This window comes from Tauraco erythrolophus, chromosome Z, assembly GCF_009769465.1.
Source record: "Tauraco erythrolophus isolate bTauEry1 chromosome Z, bTauEry1.pri, whole genome shotgun sequence".
In the NCBI taxonomy this organism is placed as follows: Eukaryota; Metazoa; Chordata; class Aves; order Musophagiformes; family Musophagidae; genus Tauraco; species Tauraco erythrolophus.
Window position 1 is genome coordinate 57,653,010 of NC_141496.1, and position 15,213 is coordinate 57,668,222.

The 15,213-nt window shown below is 39.9% G+C and overlaps 1 protein-coding gene across 1 annotated transcript in view; it reads left to right on the forward strand.

The window, feature by feature from the left end:
- Positions 1–15,213, forward strand: part of MCC (MCC regulator of Wnt signaling pathway) — a 216,120-nt gene that overhangs the window by 16,752 nt on the left and 184,155 nt on the right. The window contains exon 2 of the mRNA XM_086629428.1: positions 6,741–6,988. Coding sequence (XP_086485554.1) covers positions 6,741–6,988 — 248 coding nt within the window. The remainder of the gene's footprint in view (positions 1–6,740; positions 6,989–15,213) is intronic.

A 15,213-nucleotide genomic window follows, 5' to 3' on the forward strand; every position in this document is an offset into this window, starting at 1 on the left:
GGTTAAATTAAAAGATTCTGTTTAATGAAATTGGTTTTTTTTCTCCTGTTGTTGGGCATCTTAATCTAAAAGCGTTCCAGATTATGTATTTTGGAGAAATGTTTAGATATTATGTAGCAAACCTGTTGAATCCAAAATATCTTTCTGATTTGTGGAATAAGAAATGGTTTAGGGCCTATATTCTTGCACTGATGTAGTTAATATGTATTTTTGTGTGGATTGTTTTATATATGTGGGATACAGTCTATTGAGACTCCTAATAGAAAGTGATACTATGAAAAATCCAGGTTGGTGGGGTTTTTTTAGGTGAACTATTTCAGTTTTGGTTTTGCTTTGGTTTCTTTGTTGTCTGAAGAACTGAACTTTAAGCACAATTGAAGTAATAAAGCTGACTGTCTAGATTCAGATTTCCAGTTGTGTACCTTGAGCAAAACCCAGGAGAGTTATCAAAGAGAAAATGGGACCTAAATTAAAATTAAACCTTACCAAGACTGAAAACATTTTAAACATTTTAAAATGTCACAAATTATGGTATTCATAAGCCTGACTATTCCTGTAACTCTTATCTTCTCTAGTCCTGTGATTTTTTGAAAGCTCTGTGCATTCTGAGTCTTCTAGTTGTTGTTTTTCAAGTGCTTATCAGCTTAAAGTGAGCCAGACTGATTTGTCATATGACAGAGTTTAATAAACGGGTTCTGTAACAAGGTGGCAGGTGTTCATACGTTAGATGTTCGCTAGTACTTCCAGAGCATCCAAGTAGCTTTAAATGCCCAACCCTTCGGACTCTGGAAAATTCCTGCCTTTGAATACAGGTGAGAATTCATCTGAAATATGTTTAGATGTGTTGAGTGGGTTCTCTAACATAGAGACTTCCTGTTCCTAGCTGTCTCCTGTGTGTCCGTCACCATGAAAATGTATCCAAATTTTGTAGTAGTTAGTAGAAAGATGTCAGTTAACTCTCACAGAATAGAGAACATTTAATTTGAAGATCAGATGTACCAGAATTATTTACATCTCTCTGCCAAAGATAAGCTTTCGTCTGTATTGAACTGGTCTCTTAGGAAAGACTTATAGCCATCTTGATTTTAAAAGTTGAATCAAAATAGATGGCTGGATTATTGTATAAATAAAGTTATTTTCATTTTAAAAAAGAGGATTCTTTGTTGTTAAGCAGTAGGGCCATACCTGCAATAGAACCTTCTGGTGTCATAATCACTGGTTGTGGAATTTTATGTTCCCAAGTGTTTTATTTTTATGACATTTCAGAATGCTTCTGAGACAATTTTCTTCTAAAGCAACTAGAAGTTCCAATCAGTTTTACCTCTCAACATGTAGATAGTTACATGGAGAAACTCCTGCAGATCTACATGGGAATGTTTGTAGAATTTAAAATGAAAATGTTCCTCTTTACTTAAAAATAAAAATCCTTTTGATAATGTTTTCTACAGATTTGGTTTGGGGGCAGAAGAGGCTGAGGCGAGTCGTGCCATCTCTCTCTGCACTGTGTCTGCCATCTCTCACTTGCCCTGTGATGGCCACGGGGAAGGCAGCATGGTTGGGGCATGGCAGGGTAATCCAGACCTTGTCCTCACCCTCTTAAATTTCACCATGAAAGCTTAAATGGGGACAGAAATGATCAAGGTTATAATGACTTGGTGCTTTCTGTGTCAGCAGTACCTAATGCCTGAAGCTTTTATCGCATGGAGACCATACAGACATCTCAGGAATGACAGTCCTGCGGTGGGTAAGGATAAGAAAGGATGGAGAACAGGCCCAGGAGTGTTTGGTTGACCCAGGTCATGTAACAAAACCCCCGGCAGCTCCACACTGCCAGCGCAGGGCAGCTCTGCCCTGCAAACGACTCTTCTCATTCCTCTGCTGCCGAAGGCAGAGGTGGGTGTGATGAGAGCAGGAGTCTGCTTGCTGCATCTGTAGCCTTCAGCCTATCTCTTGAGGATGAGGAGGAGCTGTGTGTGATAGGGAGAGGGAGCAGCAGCAGGACCAAAGATTTGAGTCTGGGCTGTAGAAGTACTTTCCCTGGGACAGTTCCTTAAACAAAACCATCCTGGACCCCGCAACCCCTCTGCAGGCCAGCCCAGGCCAGGGAAGCTGTGATGATCCTCCTGCAGACTCTGGGCAGACTTTAAAGTCTAGAGTAGAGTAGCTCTGCAACCATGCAGGGCTCCAAAAAATATATAGTTTGCTTTTGTACTATTAGCCTTTTCTGCTCTGGCCCATGTCCTGGCTAATTACATCCCCCTCATGCTCAGGTCCTCCAGTTGGGACATCAGTCCAGAGCAGTAGCCCAGGTAAGACTGACTGAGACAGCTCGGATGGCGAGCTGTAGCAGGCAACTTTTTCTAGAAACTTTTGGGGTTTTTTTGAGGCTTTATTTGGGCTTTTTGGCCATGCCCCTTCTTTCTTCTCTTGCTCTCTCTGTGACCGTGCAGTCAGGACAGCTTTTCTGCCTTGGGGCATTGCAGCACCTCAAGTGCTTGTGGAGATGGACACTGAGTCTCACAAGAGTTTGCCCAGGAGGGTGATTTATTTGAACAGCAAACGGCATGGATTGAATTTCCAATGTTGTTTATCACTCTCAAGTGTAAATCAGTCAAAATGGTAGTTAATTGAGTTAAATTCGAGTAACAACCTTACAGATGCTTTGCTGCTGCACAGTGAGGTGCTGTTTGCTGAGGATTGCTCTTTGCTGCAAGTTAGCTGCTCAGAGACATTCACTGACATTTCAAGTAGCACGTTCTAGCTCAAATTTGCTCCTGCATGGCCCAGCAATGCTGCTCATCTGGTGCATGTTCACCTGCTAGAGCTCATCATACAGGATCCATTTGAAACCTTCCCCCTAGCATCTGGGTGCCTATGATAGATTTACACCAGGAAACAAAAAAACACCTCTCCCTGTGTGCAAGAGCAACCCTCTTGCACTGCTGAGGAGTTCTTGTGAATGTGCCTCCAGATAAATGTGTATGAGATGTAGCCTCACTACTTGCAAACAACACTAGTTTATGCTTACCAGCTTCTGCTGCCTTTTTTTTTTCACTTTTTAAAATTAATTTGCTCCTATACAACTTTTCTCTCCAGAGAAATGGAAAGAAAGAGATATAGTGACAGCAACGTAGGGCTGCAATAATGGAAGGCAGTGTTGAGCAGGTCTGTGATTAGAGGAAGGCTGGTCCTCTGCAAGAGGAATTTGCAAGACATGAAGTGTTTATTATTTTAATCCTTTGCATCCCTTTGTCAATACCTTGCTCTCCTCCTGAGCTGAGAGGTTATGAATGCATCAGACAGGCAGGAGGACAAATTCCCACATGTCGTATCTCAGTCAGGCCAGGAAAGCTCTCTGCTTTTTGATGGGATGCCTCTTTATCTGCCTGGTGTCTGAAGCCTGTGGGAAGACTGATGGTCCCATTGGCCATGTCATGCTGGTGCGTATCAAGAATATCTTCATATGTTTTATGTCCCAGACTAAGGTGACCCCTTTGCCTGCAGCTCAGAGCTGGAGTAGGGATGTGTCCCATGGCTGTGACCAGGAATATAAAGGGACAGGTGAGAACAGGCTAAGGAAAGAGGCAGCTAAGAGGTATTGCATAGTACTGGGAACATTCAGCGTCAAGTTGGACGGGGCTTTGAGCAACCTGGTCTAGTTGAAGATGTCCCTGCTTATTGCAGGGGAGTTGGACTAGATGACCTTTAACGGTCCCTTCTAACCCAAACTGTTCTATCATTCTATGTAGCTGGAGATGAGGAAAACTGTTGCCATTTTGGATTGCATGATGTACTCCAAGTAAATGAAATCTCTTTTCAGTGGTGCTTGTAGTCCTCAGTTACTTGTTTTTTTGTAATTCATTACGTCTTTTCTCATGCTTCTATTGGTTGCTTCAGGCAGTGTCCTCAGGCTGCAGATGCTACAGATGATACTCAATTTGTTTTTTTGTAATAGGAGAGAAAGCTTAGCACCTTTTGAATGTTGGGAATCAGATACCGATTTGGAGATATCCTTCGATTTAGAGATGTCCTTTGTGGGCTGCACTGAGATGGAGGCTTGCAGTTGTCACAGACAGGGCTGTGTAAAGTGTGCTGCCAGTGCCACAGCCTCCTCCCACCGCAGTGTGGCAGAACGGCCCTTCTGAGCTAGGGCAGCAGAGCTCTGTCATGGGCACCGCTGGCAGAATCGCTCTGTATGCTGACTCTCCTGATGCTTGTTTCAAAATTAGGACTCCTGTTCTAGGAGTTCCTCAATCTGTGGTGCTATGTCTGATCTGCTGTAAGAGAACACACATAGACATAGCTTAATTGTATCTGTCATTCCCCTTGCAAAGTTTTCAATGCTTTGTCATACTTATTTTTCTTTGCAGCACCCTTGTGAGATCAGTTTGTATTGCCGTCTTAATTTTTAAGAACGGGGAACTGAGCCATGCTAAGATTATTTATTTATTTATTCATTGATCGGATTCAAAGCTAAGAGCAAACCTCTGACAAAAATTTTAACTGCAAGTATCAATCACTTATATTTGGCCTATGTAATGTAATTTAATTCTCTTATAATAAAGTTAGTTCTTGTCATAAGTGGAGATGTTGGTTTATTTATGTTTGGGGTTTTTTTGCTAACATACATTATCATAATCACAGAATCACGGAATGTTGGGGATTGGAAGGGACCTCAAAGGATCATCTAGTCCAATCCCCCTGCCGGAGCAGGACCACCTAGATCAGATCAACAGAATCACAGAATGTTAGGGATTGGAAGGGACCTCAAAGGATCATCTAGTCCAATCCCCTTACACTCCAGTTTTACTGTAAATGTCTCTGTCAAGAAGTCTCTTGGGGCAGCTCTGGAATTCCTGCGTGGAACACACTTACAAAGTTCCACCCAATGTGCAGCTTCCAGTTGTAGAATAGATGGACCTTGATTGGGATAATAAATTACTGTAGTGAAACTGTTCATGCAAGAACTTTGGATATTTCACTGTGTCATGTTTTCATAGAAGCCTTCTGAATAATGTTCAGATATTAGTAATGCAATAGTAATACTACTAAACATGCTAATAATTCACATAATGCTAATAATATTATACATTTCCTCTATGTTCCTGCTACAGAAGGGTTTTGTACGACATAAAAATAAGCAGCACTTAAAAGAAGCCATGATATATTCATTCTATTTGTGGTGTGAATCAGTGTGGTGGTATTATGCAATCCACCTCAAAAAGTATTTAAGAAAAGGATGGCAGGAAAGAAAGAGTTAAGTGTGGGAGTGGTGAAGTAGTGGTAATATTTTTTGACTTTTGAAATTGGAGAGAATGGGCCACCAAGAAGGTTTTGATAGCATAGAACAGCTGTTACTTCAGATCTGACTGAACTGGGTTACCTTCATTTTATTTAGAGTGTCATTAGTTGTCATTTGATAAATACGTATCTGTCATCCTTCAGTTGCTGGAGAAGTTGTTTCTAGATTTTTTTACTTCTCTCTCTTCATGTCTATTCCTCTCTGAAGGGAGATGGGGCTAGGTGGGAGAGCAACAGGAAGAAAAGAGGATGAAAGAGGGTCTTTTGGCTCTCCCTTTTTTTCGTGGCTGAGTCTCTCTGACTAGCAGCAAATGAGGCAGGCCTGAGTCTGTCAGCTTTGTCTCCTGCTGTTTATGAAAACTGAGCATCTGGAAAGGAGCAGAGGTGCTTTCTCTTTATGCTCAGGAAGATTTTTGGTCTGGGTTTACAGTCGCAGAGTTGCGTTTGCCTAAGCAGAGCAGTGGGTTTTTTAGTGGTTCACTATCCTCTATCTTTTTTTAAACAAACTCCACAGAATACTTTCACCTGAGACCAGTGTTATACCTCAAATTAAGCCTAAGGTATGGTCATGAGGTTCTTGTCTTCACATGAAATAGAAAATGGCAGTGGTCATAGTGTTGATGATTTTTTTTGCCTGGATAGTATATGTTTAAGGTTATTGGCACTCATCTCTCTCAAGAGTACATCGTATAAATTTGTAAATATATCATATGCTGTAAGTATCTTCCGTGTTGGTGGAGGTTGGTGCCAGAGTATTTTTCATAGTACTGCCCACATCCGCCTTTGTGGGTTTTATTAAACAATTGGGCCGCTCAAGCTTTTTAAGAGGGTTTGGTAGTCAGAATGTTTTGAGACAGGCTTGAAACCAGTTAATCGAAATAGTATTTCTCTTTTCTGCTATTTTCTTTGTGCTTTATGTGTTTTTTCTCTTTAGCTTACTGCTGTTCAGAGGCAAAAGAAATTTCCTTGGCCTGTCCTGAGTAGTGTGGAAATTTATGTAGCCATTGATCTAGTCAGAAGATAATTACTTAAATTCTTATTATGTCACCTTTTCAGAAGATACTGTGAAGATCAACAGCAGGATTCAGCTCTCCCTTGTGTCCGTCTCTGCTAGTACAAGTGTTAATAATGGCATGAAAATAGAGGTTAACACTTAAAGAAAAATGTTCCCTCTTTTCCATAGTCTTTCTATGTTGTAGACATAGTCTTTCTGTTGTAATTTCTTGCCAACTGCATAGCTCCTGTGTTGGAATAACAAAAACAATGGTTGTCTTATTGGTTTTAAATGTCTGTGCATTAATGCATTTCCAGATTAGACAGAATTAGTATTCCTTTTCTTCTAAACTAAATTGTTTTTTCTTCTCTGTTCCCACTTCTCCAATCTTTCTTCCACTCCCATCCTTCCCCTGCCCCTATTTTCCCTCTAAAAATATCTTTAGGAATGACTTGCTGATGGTGTGCCGCCAGCTGAATATGGAGGAGTCTGTCGCGGAGATCATGCACCAGCTGGGAGCAGATGAAAATGGAAAAATTTCCTTCCAGGATTTTAGTCAGTGCCGCATGGAACTGGTACGAGAAATCAGGAAGGAGGAAGTGGAGCTTTCTGTGAAATCGGATGACTCTTGTAAAAAGAAAAAGTTAAGGGATAGGATAGCTTCCTGGCCAACTAGCAGCAATAACAGTTTAGGTAGGTATGACTTTTAAATGTCCTGTTGGTGTAACTTAACAAAAGATAAACTCTGGGGATTTCGTTACCAGTTTTACTGGCATTGGGATTTCCCCTAAAGGGCTTTGTGAATATGCTTTGGCACAACTTCGTCATATATTGGAGTGCTGTTGTAACTGATGCAGTCTGGTCATTGGTATGTAGAGTAGAATGTGTGCAGAACTTCCTCTTCTGAAAACTCTAGTTGCACAAGACAATGATCTTTCTTGAAAGGACAAGAGCTGTGGAGGTGAGCTGGTAACTGAAGATCCAGAGAGCTCTTTGTTGTCTGTAAATCCCAGACAGATAGGTAGGTAGAAATGTTAAAAACAAGGAGAGAAATCTTAGTCTTTGGTCTTTCAGATGCAATATACTGTAGGAATGTGGATGTTTCTTTGATGCTTTAAAAATCATTCTACTTAGTTGAGGGTCTGAGTGCTGGAAGTGCCTTGTGATTTAGAGAATACAGAAATTCTCTTTCCTTTTGCCCTCCCTCCACCCAGGGAGAAAAAGCAAACAAACAAAAATCCAAGCAAACCAAAAAACCTTGCTATGCCACCTGTAGGAACATGAGATGTAGAAGGGATTGTCTGTGTCATTGAGTTCAGTCCTTTATTGCACTGTGATCAATCGGCATTAGATCAGAAACATTAACACCTACAAAATGCTTCCTTTCACCCTGTAACAGATGCAAGAGACCAGCTGCATACTAGCTAAAGGTGACTGCTGGCCCATAATCTGGAACTGACCTACAGCCAAGCTTCAGAAGGTGGCCATCATCCTCTGATTGTACTTAGAGCTGTGTCCCCTCAACCTTTGTTAGGACTACATGAGCTAGATTTTTTTAAAATACTTTTTTAATGAGAGATCCTTCATTAGTCATCTCAATAGTCTTTCTTTGCATGTGTCCTAAATCAAGTTAGGAATATTTTTTACAGTCAGATATATTTTGTACATCTTCCTGGAAAATCTGAATTCTAGCTCCTCATGTAACTGACCTGTTGTCAGAGGCCAGTTCTCTCTGACCAGGTTCTTTTAGATATTCCACGCATGGAGGGTGACTTGTTTAACATTAGATTTACTTATTTGCAGATAGTTGATGTTACACAGGATTTCTGGTTTAGCAGAGTAATACGAGACATACTGAAAATGCAATGCAAATCTAAGTTACACGTATCAGAATATAGCAATTACAATATACGGTTCAATCACAGTATCAACGTGATTCCGTGTCTCTTTAGTATGCTCACCATCACGACACTGGGCATCCCCAGTCTCGCTGGGAAAACATATGGGTTGAAGCCTGCTCAAGCCCGATTGCTCTCTTTTAAATTATTTTGTTTAATTTTAAATTATTTATGTTTTTATAGTCTGTGTGTTGCGCTGAGCCACGTTTACACCTCCCGCAAGTTGCCCTGGCTAACTCAGGGAGACATTCCTGCTCTTTCAATGAACACAGGAAGAAACACACCACCAGCTGATTCACTCAGCTGTTGATAGCTGTTTATCTAAAACAAAGACCACCCTTGGGTCTGCTTGCGTCAGCTTCTTTGCAGCAGCTGTGGTCAGTAAAACCCTGCATTACTTCCTGAGCTTCATGGGCATGTTGCCCTGACCCATCTCTGCTGAGCCTTCTTCTGTGGTAGGGTTTTACTGGTCATTCACACCTGTATGTTTTCAGTAGTCAGTCTCCTAGAATGTAAAACTGGGCATTTGCATTTGGTTTGGGGATTTGTTTTTGTGTTTGGGATCTATTTATGTATTTTGGAAGTGGATGGGTTTAGCATGTTGTTCTGTTTTCTGGTGACTCTGCACATGTTTTTGGCTGGTCATCTCAAGCGTTCAAGTTTTCCTTGTTTGCTTCGTATCCTTGGTGAATTCTTTGCCTTCTTGCTTTTTAGATTGACTGCACCTCTCCCTCACCATCCCATCATCTCATGCTCATTGGCTTTTCTTTTGGCTTCTCAGCATAGCAAATCCATTTCATAGCTGTGTGTATTCTCTATCTCATCTCTTTTAGTGCTTCATAGTCTCATTTTGTTGTAGAGGTGTTTTGTTGTTAACATTTCCTCTGTTTATCCTTCTTCCATATATATTCTTGAATTGCAAGACAATTAATTCCATAGTTTCTACACTTGTGTCTCTATTACTGTCTATACTGAATATTCATAGTCTTTGGGCTCAATTGCATTTCCAGCCCATGAATCTCTTTCAGGAGCTGTATCAGACAATAGTTAAAACCAAGATTGTGACTAATATCTTTTTTATTGGGTTAAGGATGGTGTGTGTTCCCTAGCTCATAAAATTATCTTCTGCCTCTGATGGCTGTTTTTTCAATGCTGCCACTGTTGTATTTTTCTGCAAAATAGAAAACTACTTCTGCCCTCAGACTGCTATACAAAGTTTCCGTGCTTGCTGACCAGATTTCTGGCAACTTGGGTTTTAAAATCTTCTTTCTTAGGCAAACAGCGTAATAATTATGGTTTGTAATAGTCAAGGGTAAAAGATAGATCCTAAGCTTTACAGGAGAAAGGTCTGCATTACAGTCTCAAAATGTATCCCAGAAAGAAATCTTATTAATCGCTGCCAAAAAATCATCATAGATGAACATTGATGAACATTCAAATTTGTTAATATAATAATAATCCAATCCTTACTTTTTTTCCTGTTTTCCAATTTGTTAGTTGTACAAGAGTAATTTAATGCATATTTAAAGTTGGTGAATGAATTTTTATTTCTTTTCATAATGATTTTTTTTTCAAAAGTTGAGTTAAGTGCAGAAGACCTTTGAATTTCCTGACTTGGTATATTTTGCTCTGTGCTGATGATTACTGTACTGTGTTTTTACACCTATAGGGAACTCATAGTTTTTGTACTGCATTGACTCTTGCAAATTCTGTAAGACTCTTTAATAATTAGGGAACATATGGAGATGCTTCTCCACGTAAACAAAAAACAGAATGGGAGGAAATAATAATAATAATGAGCATTTAGAATGCAACTGGTTTTCATTTGTTTGTAAAAGAAAACCATTCTGGCAGCACTATTCAAGATGTTCTACAGATCTTTTTAAAGAGCCAAGCAAGCACCACCACTGTAATGTATTTCTGTGATATAAACACTGCACAGAGTATGAACACAATGAAAGCTGAGGAATTATACTTGCAGTCAAGCTTGAATTATGATCCACATATGCTTCCATGCCTTTCATGTCTTTGAGGGCTCACGTATGTACTCATTAGTGATCAAAGGATTGATTGTGTTATATTGACTGTTTGCTATTGCTTTCTAAACATTGTTTAAGATGGGAGACATCATCATGTGCAAATTCAAACATATAAACTTGGTGGATGTTCTTTTTTTTGTGAATCTGTTTTTTTTTTTGGACAAAGAACACTGTTTTTAATAAACATTACTTTCAAAGACAGTTTACAGGGCTTTTTTCATGTGTCAGCTGCTGATAATCCTTGAAAGCTGTTATCGTGTTGCCTTGTGGGGTGCATAAATTACAAAATTTTAAAATTCATTTGACTATCGCTGAGTAGCAGGGGTGCTGATGGTCTGAAGCAAAAGAATCCAGCCTCTATCATGGATATTTTTACACTGTAAGTTCGTATGTAATTCTGCAGACATTACCAGTTAGACAACGTTTTGTGCAGGCTTTTTCTGTAGCCGTTCACAGTTTCTTAACAAGGAGTGCAAAAATATATGCATATATCTGAATAAAATATTATCCTTGCTACCTATAATTTTTCCGTTTCATTAGAAAGAAAATAACTGGGTAAAAAGGTCCTAAAAAATTACATCATCTAAATGACTATTGAACTTTGTCTCACTCGTAATTTTTTGTCAATGATAAGGTTACTCTAATACTTTTGCACAACTTTGCCCAACAAATATTTCTACTCCTGTGTTTCCAGGTGAGATGCAGAAGTAAAGAAAGTGGTTGACCATTTTAGTCAAGGTACAGGACACAAGTTTATTAATACCTAGTCATACATGTGCTCAGCAAACCAAACGTGGATCCGTGTCTACTATCTGGGCAATCAAATGAGTGTATAGATTTAAAAGTCTAATCTTTTATTCACATGCATGAAAAATGACATTTTTCAAGTTATGAGAATGATGCTTTTCTTTGCTTGGATATCAGCAACTCAAAGCTGTTATAAGGTATTGTAGTTCTTACCCTACACTGTTAATGTTAATGGGAGCTTTAACAAAATTTGCAAGTAATAACCAGTATTTTTTCTATAAGTGAAATGGAATGTGTTAATAGTAAAGACTTGTAGAAGACTGTTTATAGTCTTCTGACATTGTTTAAAATATAATAAAAATGAATAAAATAACTTTTGAAAGTGTTGCTGGAGTCTTGCAATGACTGTGTGCTACCTGACTCTTTAATATATCATTTCAGTAGGAAATACAGGAATAGTGTCAGTTACATCAGATCTGTGGGTCCTGTTTCCAGTTGTGGAGACTGAAAGCCATGATGGGTACAATACATCTGTGTGAATCATCTAGTAGGTGATGGAAGTGGATTGCTTGGCAAATGAGAGCCTATAATACAGCAAAATGACACCTGGTGTTTTAAGGCAGGAGGTTACCTGAACAGTTGTGGCATCTGTCAGATTTTTCAGTGTTACATCATTTTATGTGTCTTATATAAAAGCTAGAATTAGAATTATTTATATTATATGTTGTATAGATTTGTTTAGCTCTTCACAGGTAACTAGCAAATCGTTACTTTTTCCATGATTAAGAATAGTCTATTTCTAGTACTTGCCGTTTTGAGGATGAGCAAGAAATACTACTGTTTATTAGTAAATTCTCTCTTTAGACAGGAGGTTTCTTGTCCCAGTGGAAGCTGCAGGTACTTATTGATCTGATTTCATGTTCTAGATAAACAGTTATGAATACCAGAGTCCATAACCAGTCTTTGGCTGTGGGTTAGTAGTTAGTAATTAATTCATAGCCAACTCCTCTGTTCACTTTACTGAAAATAAGTCCCTTGAAAATTTGATATGATAATTTGTTTACGTTGTGGATCAAGCATGAGAATTAATCAAACAAATGGTAGAAATTCAGCCTCAAATTTAGCTTTGAGGCTAAAACATGAGAGACAGGACAGTTGAGGCTGAAAAGTGATTACTTTTGCTTTGCATTAATTCCATGCTTGATCTTACTGCAAATAATTTGCTTGCAAGAAACTGATGCAGTGATTACATTTATTAATGCTATCACGGAATTACAGAATGTTAGGGATTGGAAGGGACCTCAAAGGATCCTCTAGTCCAATCCCCCTGCCGCAGCAGGACCACCTAGATCAGATCACACAAGAATGCGTCCAGGCGGGTTTTGAACATGTCCAGAGAAGGAGGCTCCACAACCTTTCTGGGCAGCCTGTTCCAGTGTTCTGTTAGCCTTACTGGGAAGAAGTTCTTCCTCATGTTTAAGTGGAACCTCCTATGTTCCAGCTTATATCCATTTCCCCTTGTCCTATCATTGGATGCCAGTGAGAAGAGCCTGGCTCCATCCTCATGACAATCACCCTTTACATATTTATAAACATTAATGAGGTCCCCCCTCAGTCTCCTCTTCTCCAAGCTAAAGAGACCCAGCTCCCTCAGCCTTTCCTCATAAGGGAGATGCTCCACTTCCTTAATCATCATTGTGGCCCTGCGCTGGACTCTCTCAAGCAGTTCCTTGTCCTTCTTGAACTGAGGGGCCCAGAAGTGGACACAATATTCCAGATACGGCCTCACCAGGGCAGAGTAGAGGGGGAGGAGAACCTCTTTCCACCTACTAACCACACCCCTCCTAATACACCCCGGGATGCCACTGGCCTTCTTGGCCACAAGGGCACATTGCTGGCTCGTGGTCATCCTGCTGTCCACCAAGACCCCCAGGTCCCTTTCCCCTGTGCTGTTCCCCAATGCTATATTTAATTAAAAACTACAGAGCTCATATGGAGTCAAAGGTGTGCTACAGATTTTCTGGAGATTTATGAGTAAAGTTTCACCTTAGATTTGTTAGACTGGAAAAGCTGTGAATATCTGCTAGGCAAAATTTAGCTACTTACGAACTTCCGTTAGCTGTGAGTGGTTCAGTTTATTACTTTTAAATATTCTTTGGATATCACTGTCTCTGTGCAAAGCAGCAGAACATAGGTAATTTTTAAATTTTTTTTTAGAAATATAGAATGCTAAGTTCTATGAGCAGCAAAAGAAATGAACCTGTATTTCCAAGGGATTTGTAACTGACAGCTGGATAATCATATTAAAGCTACCATGTATAGTATATGTTAAATACTAGTGAATCTGCAAAGGATGGAAGTCATCCCTACAGAATGAGTTCCCTAGTGTCTAATAGGGCAACAAGCTTGTCTGAAGTTTTCTTATGGTTTGGGTATTTGTAAAACATGGGAACAGCTAATCTGCATTAGACCAGAGGTTATTCTGAAAGTGTCCTGTCTTTTAGAGTGGTGAAAAGCAAATTGTTAGAGAAGATAATAGGAAATAGTGGGGCATGTAGTGATGCTTCTCAGTTATTTTTCAGTTCGGGGACTTTGGACTAGAGATAGTCACACTTGCTCACATGTGCATTGCCTCCCTGCCTTTGTAATGCTGTCTTAGAGAACTGAGTCTTCAAACCCACAGTGGTCTTTAACTTGTCTTGCAGCCAGAAGTAATACAGCACTTTGGTTGTATGAGGAACAAACTCTTCTTGTTTTGCTTCACTTAAATTTCCTGACCTCTTTCTTCCGTGTGTGTGTTGGGTTTTTTTTTTCCGACTGTGTCTAATCAAGGTTGAGCATTGCATCACATTGCATTATTTTTCTCAGCAGGAGCACTAACAGTGTCTGTCATCTCTGTGCCCTCCATAGAACTTACAGGAATGTAGTATATTTGAGACTTTGACACCATTATCAAATGTCTTTGAAATTACCAAATAGCTTAAAAAATTGGAGGGAAGGAGGAAGACACAGACCAGTGGGCAGAGCATGCCTACAGGGGAAAAGCAGGAAGCTGCCCTTCTTGATAGCTGTGCTACCAAGCGTCAATATGTTGGCCAACATGTCAGTATGGGCCAAAACAGTGGCCCAGACACAAGCATGTATCTAGAGCTGGATCCTGGTCCTTGGCCGCCTTAGCGCTGCACAGCTCTACAGACCACCACAGATCTGACTTGTTGCAGAGTAATGTTACTGCTGTCCATGCTTCTTGGTCAACTCCAGTTGCAAGACATGAGCTGTGGCTTGCCATATGGACTGTGGAACTGAATTACAGTATCACGTCATCACTTTTGTCCCAGTTTATGCTTTCTACACAAATTGTGATAAGCTTGAGAAACCAAATGGCGCAGCTGGGATTTTCATAGAGGCCACGCTTCATTTGGCTTGGGGATGAGCACTGTGATAGGTCCCAGTCTCTAGCTTTTCTAAAACAAGGGTTGCCTCTCAGCACGTTTCTGTTTACCCTCTTCTGACTTATGTGGTGACGTGCTCTTCTCCTGCCCACTTCTAAAATCACCAGTGCAGATCTGACGTATTATTGTTTGTAAAACAGCAAGCAACAAAATGACAATGACAGATGACGAACACAGAATGTTTTGTTTGTCTGCTTTGAAACACATGAATTGAAGTCAGATCCAAATTGAGATTGTCTTGAGTGGAGGATAATCTGCAGGAACTGATTATTCACATGTAGAGAAACTTGCCATGTGAGGGCAAATAACTTTTTTCAAAAGCACAATGCATACAGCACAAATACTGTACTTGGAAGGTGTGTTGGAAGTTCATGTAGCCTTTGTATGATTTCAGGTTTTGTGTGCCCTTTTTCCTATTACTATATACACCCCTTTTTACTGGAGATTATGAATGTCCAGGGGAAAATGGGTTATTGTCCCCCTTAATATACACTTCAAATGAAATACTAGATTGAGTTCCTGAGTACAGTGCAATTGTTAGCCATCAGTGTTCTGGCAAAATTTGGTTTGGTAATTAAACAACACAGAGTTCTCAGAGACCTTAGTTTCTAGACTGTCGATAAGTCATTCCCATCATCCCTTTCTTGTATCTGGACAGAGGAAATGGATGTCGTATCCAATCGATACTCTTAAATGATTTCATATTCAAGAACAGGTGTATGAAGGTGTCATGCACAGTGTGCTTTTTTTTGTTTTCTGTTTCATCGTTTCCTGTATGGTCA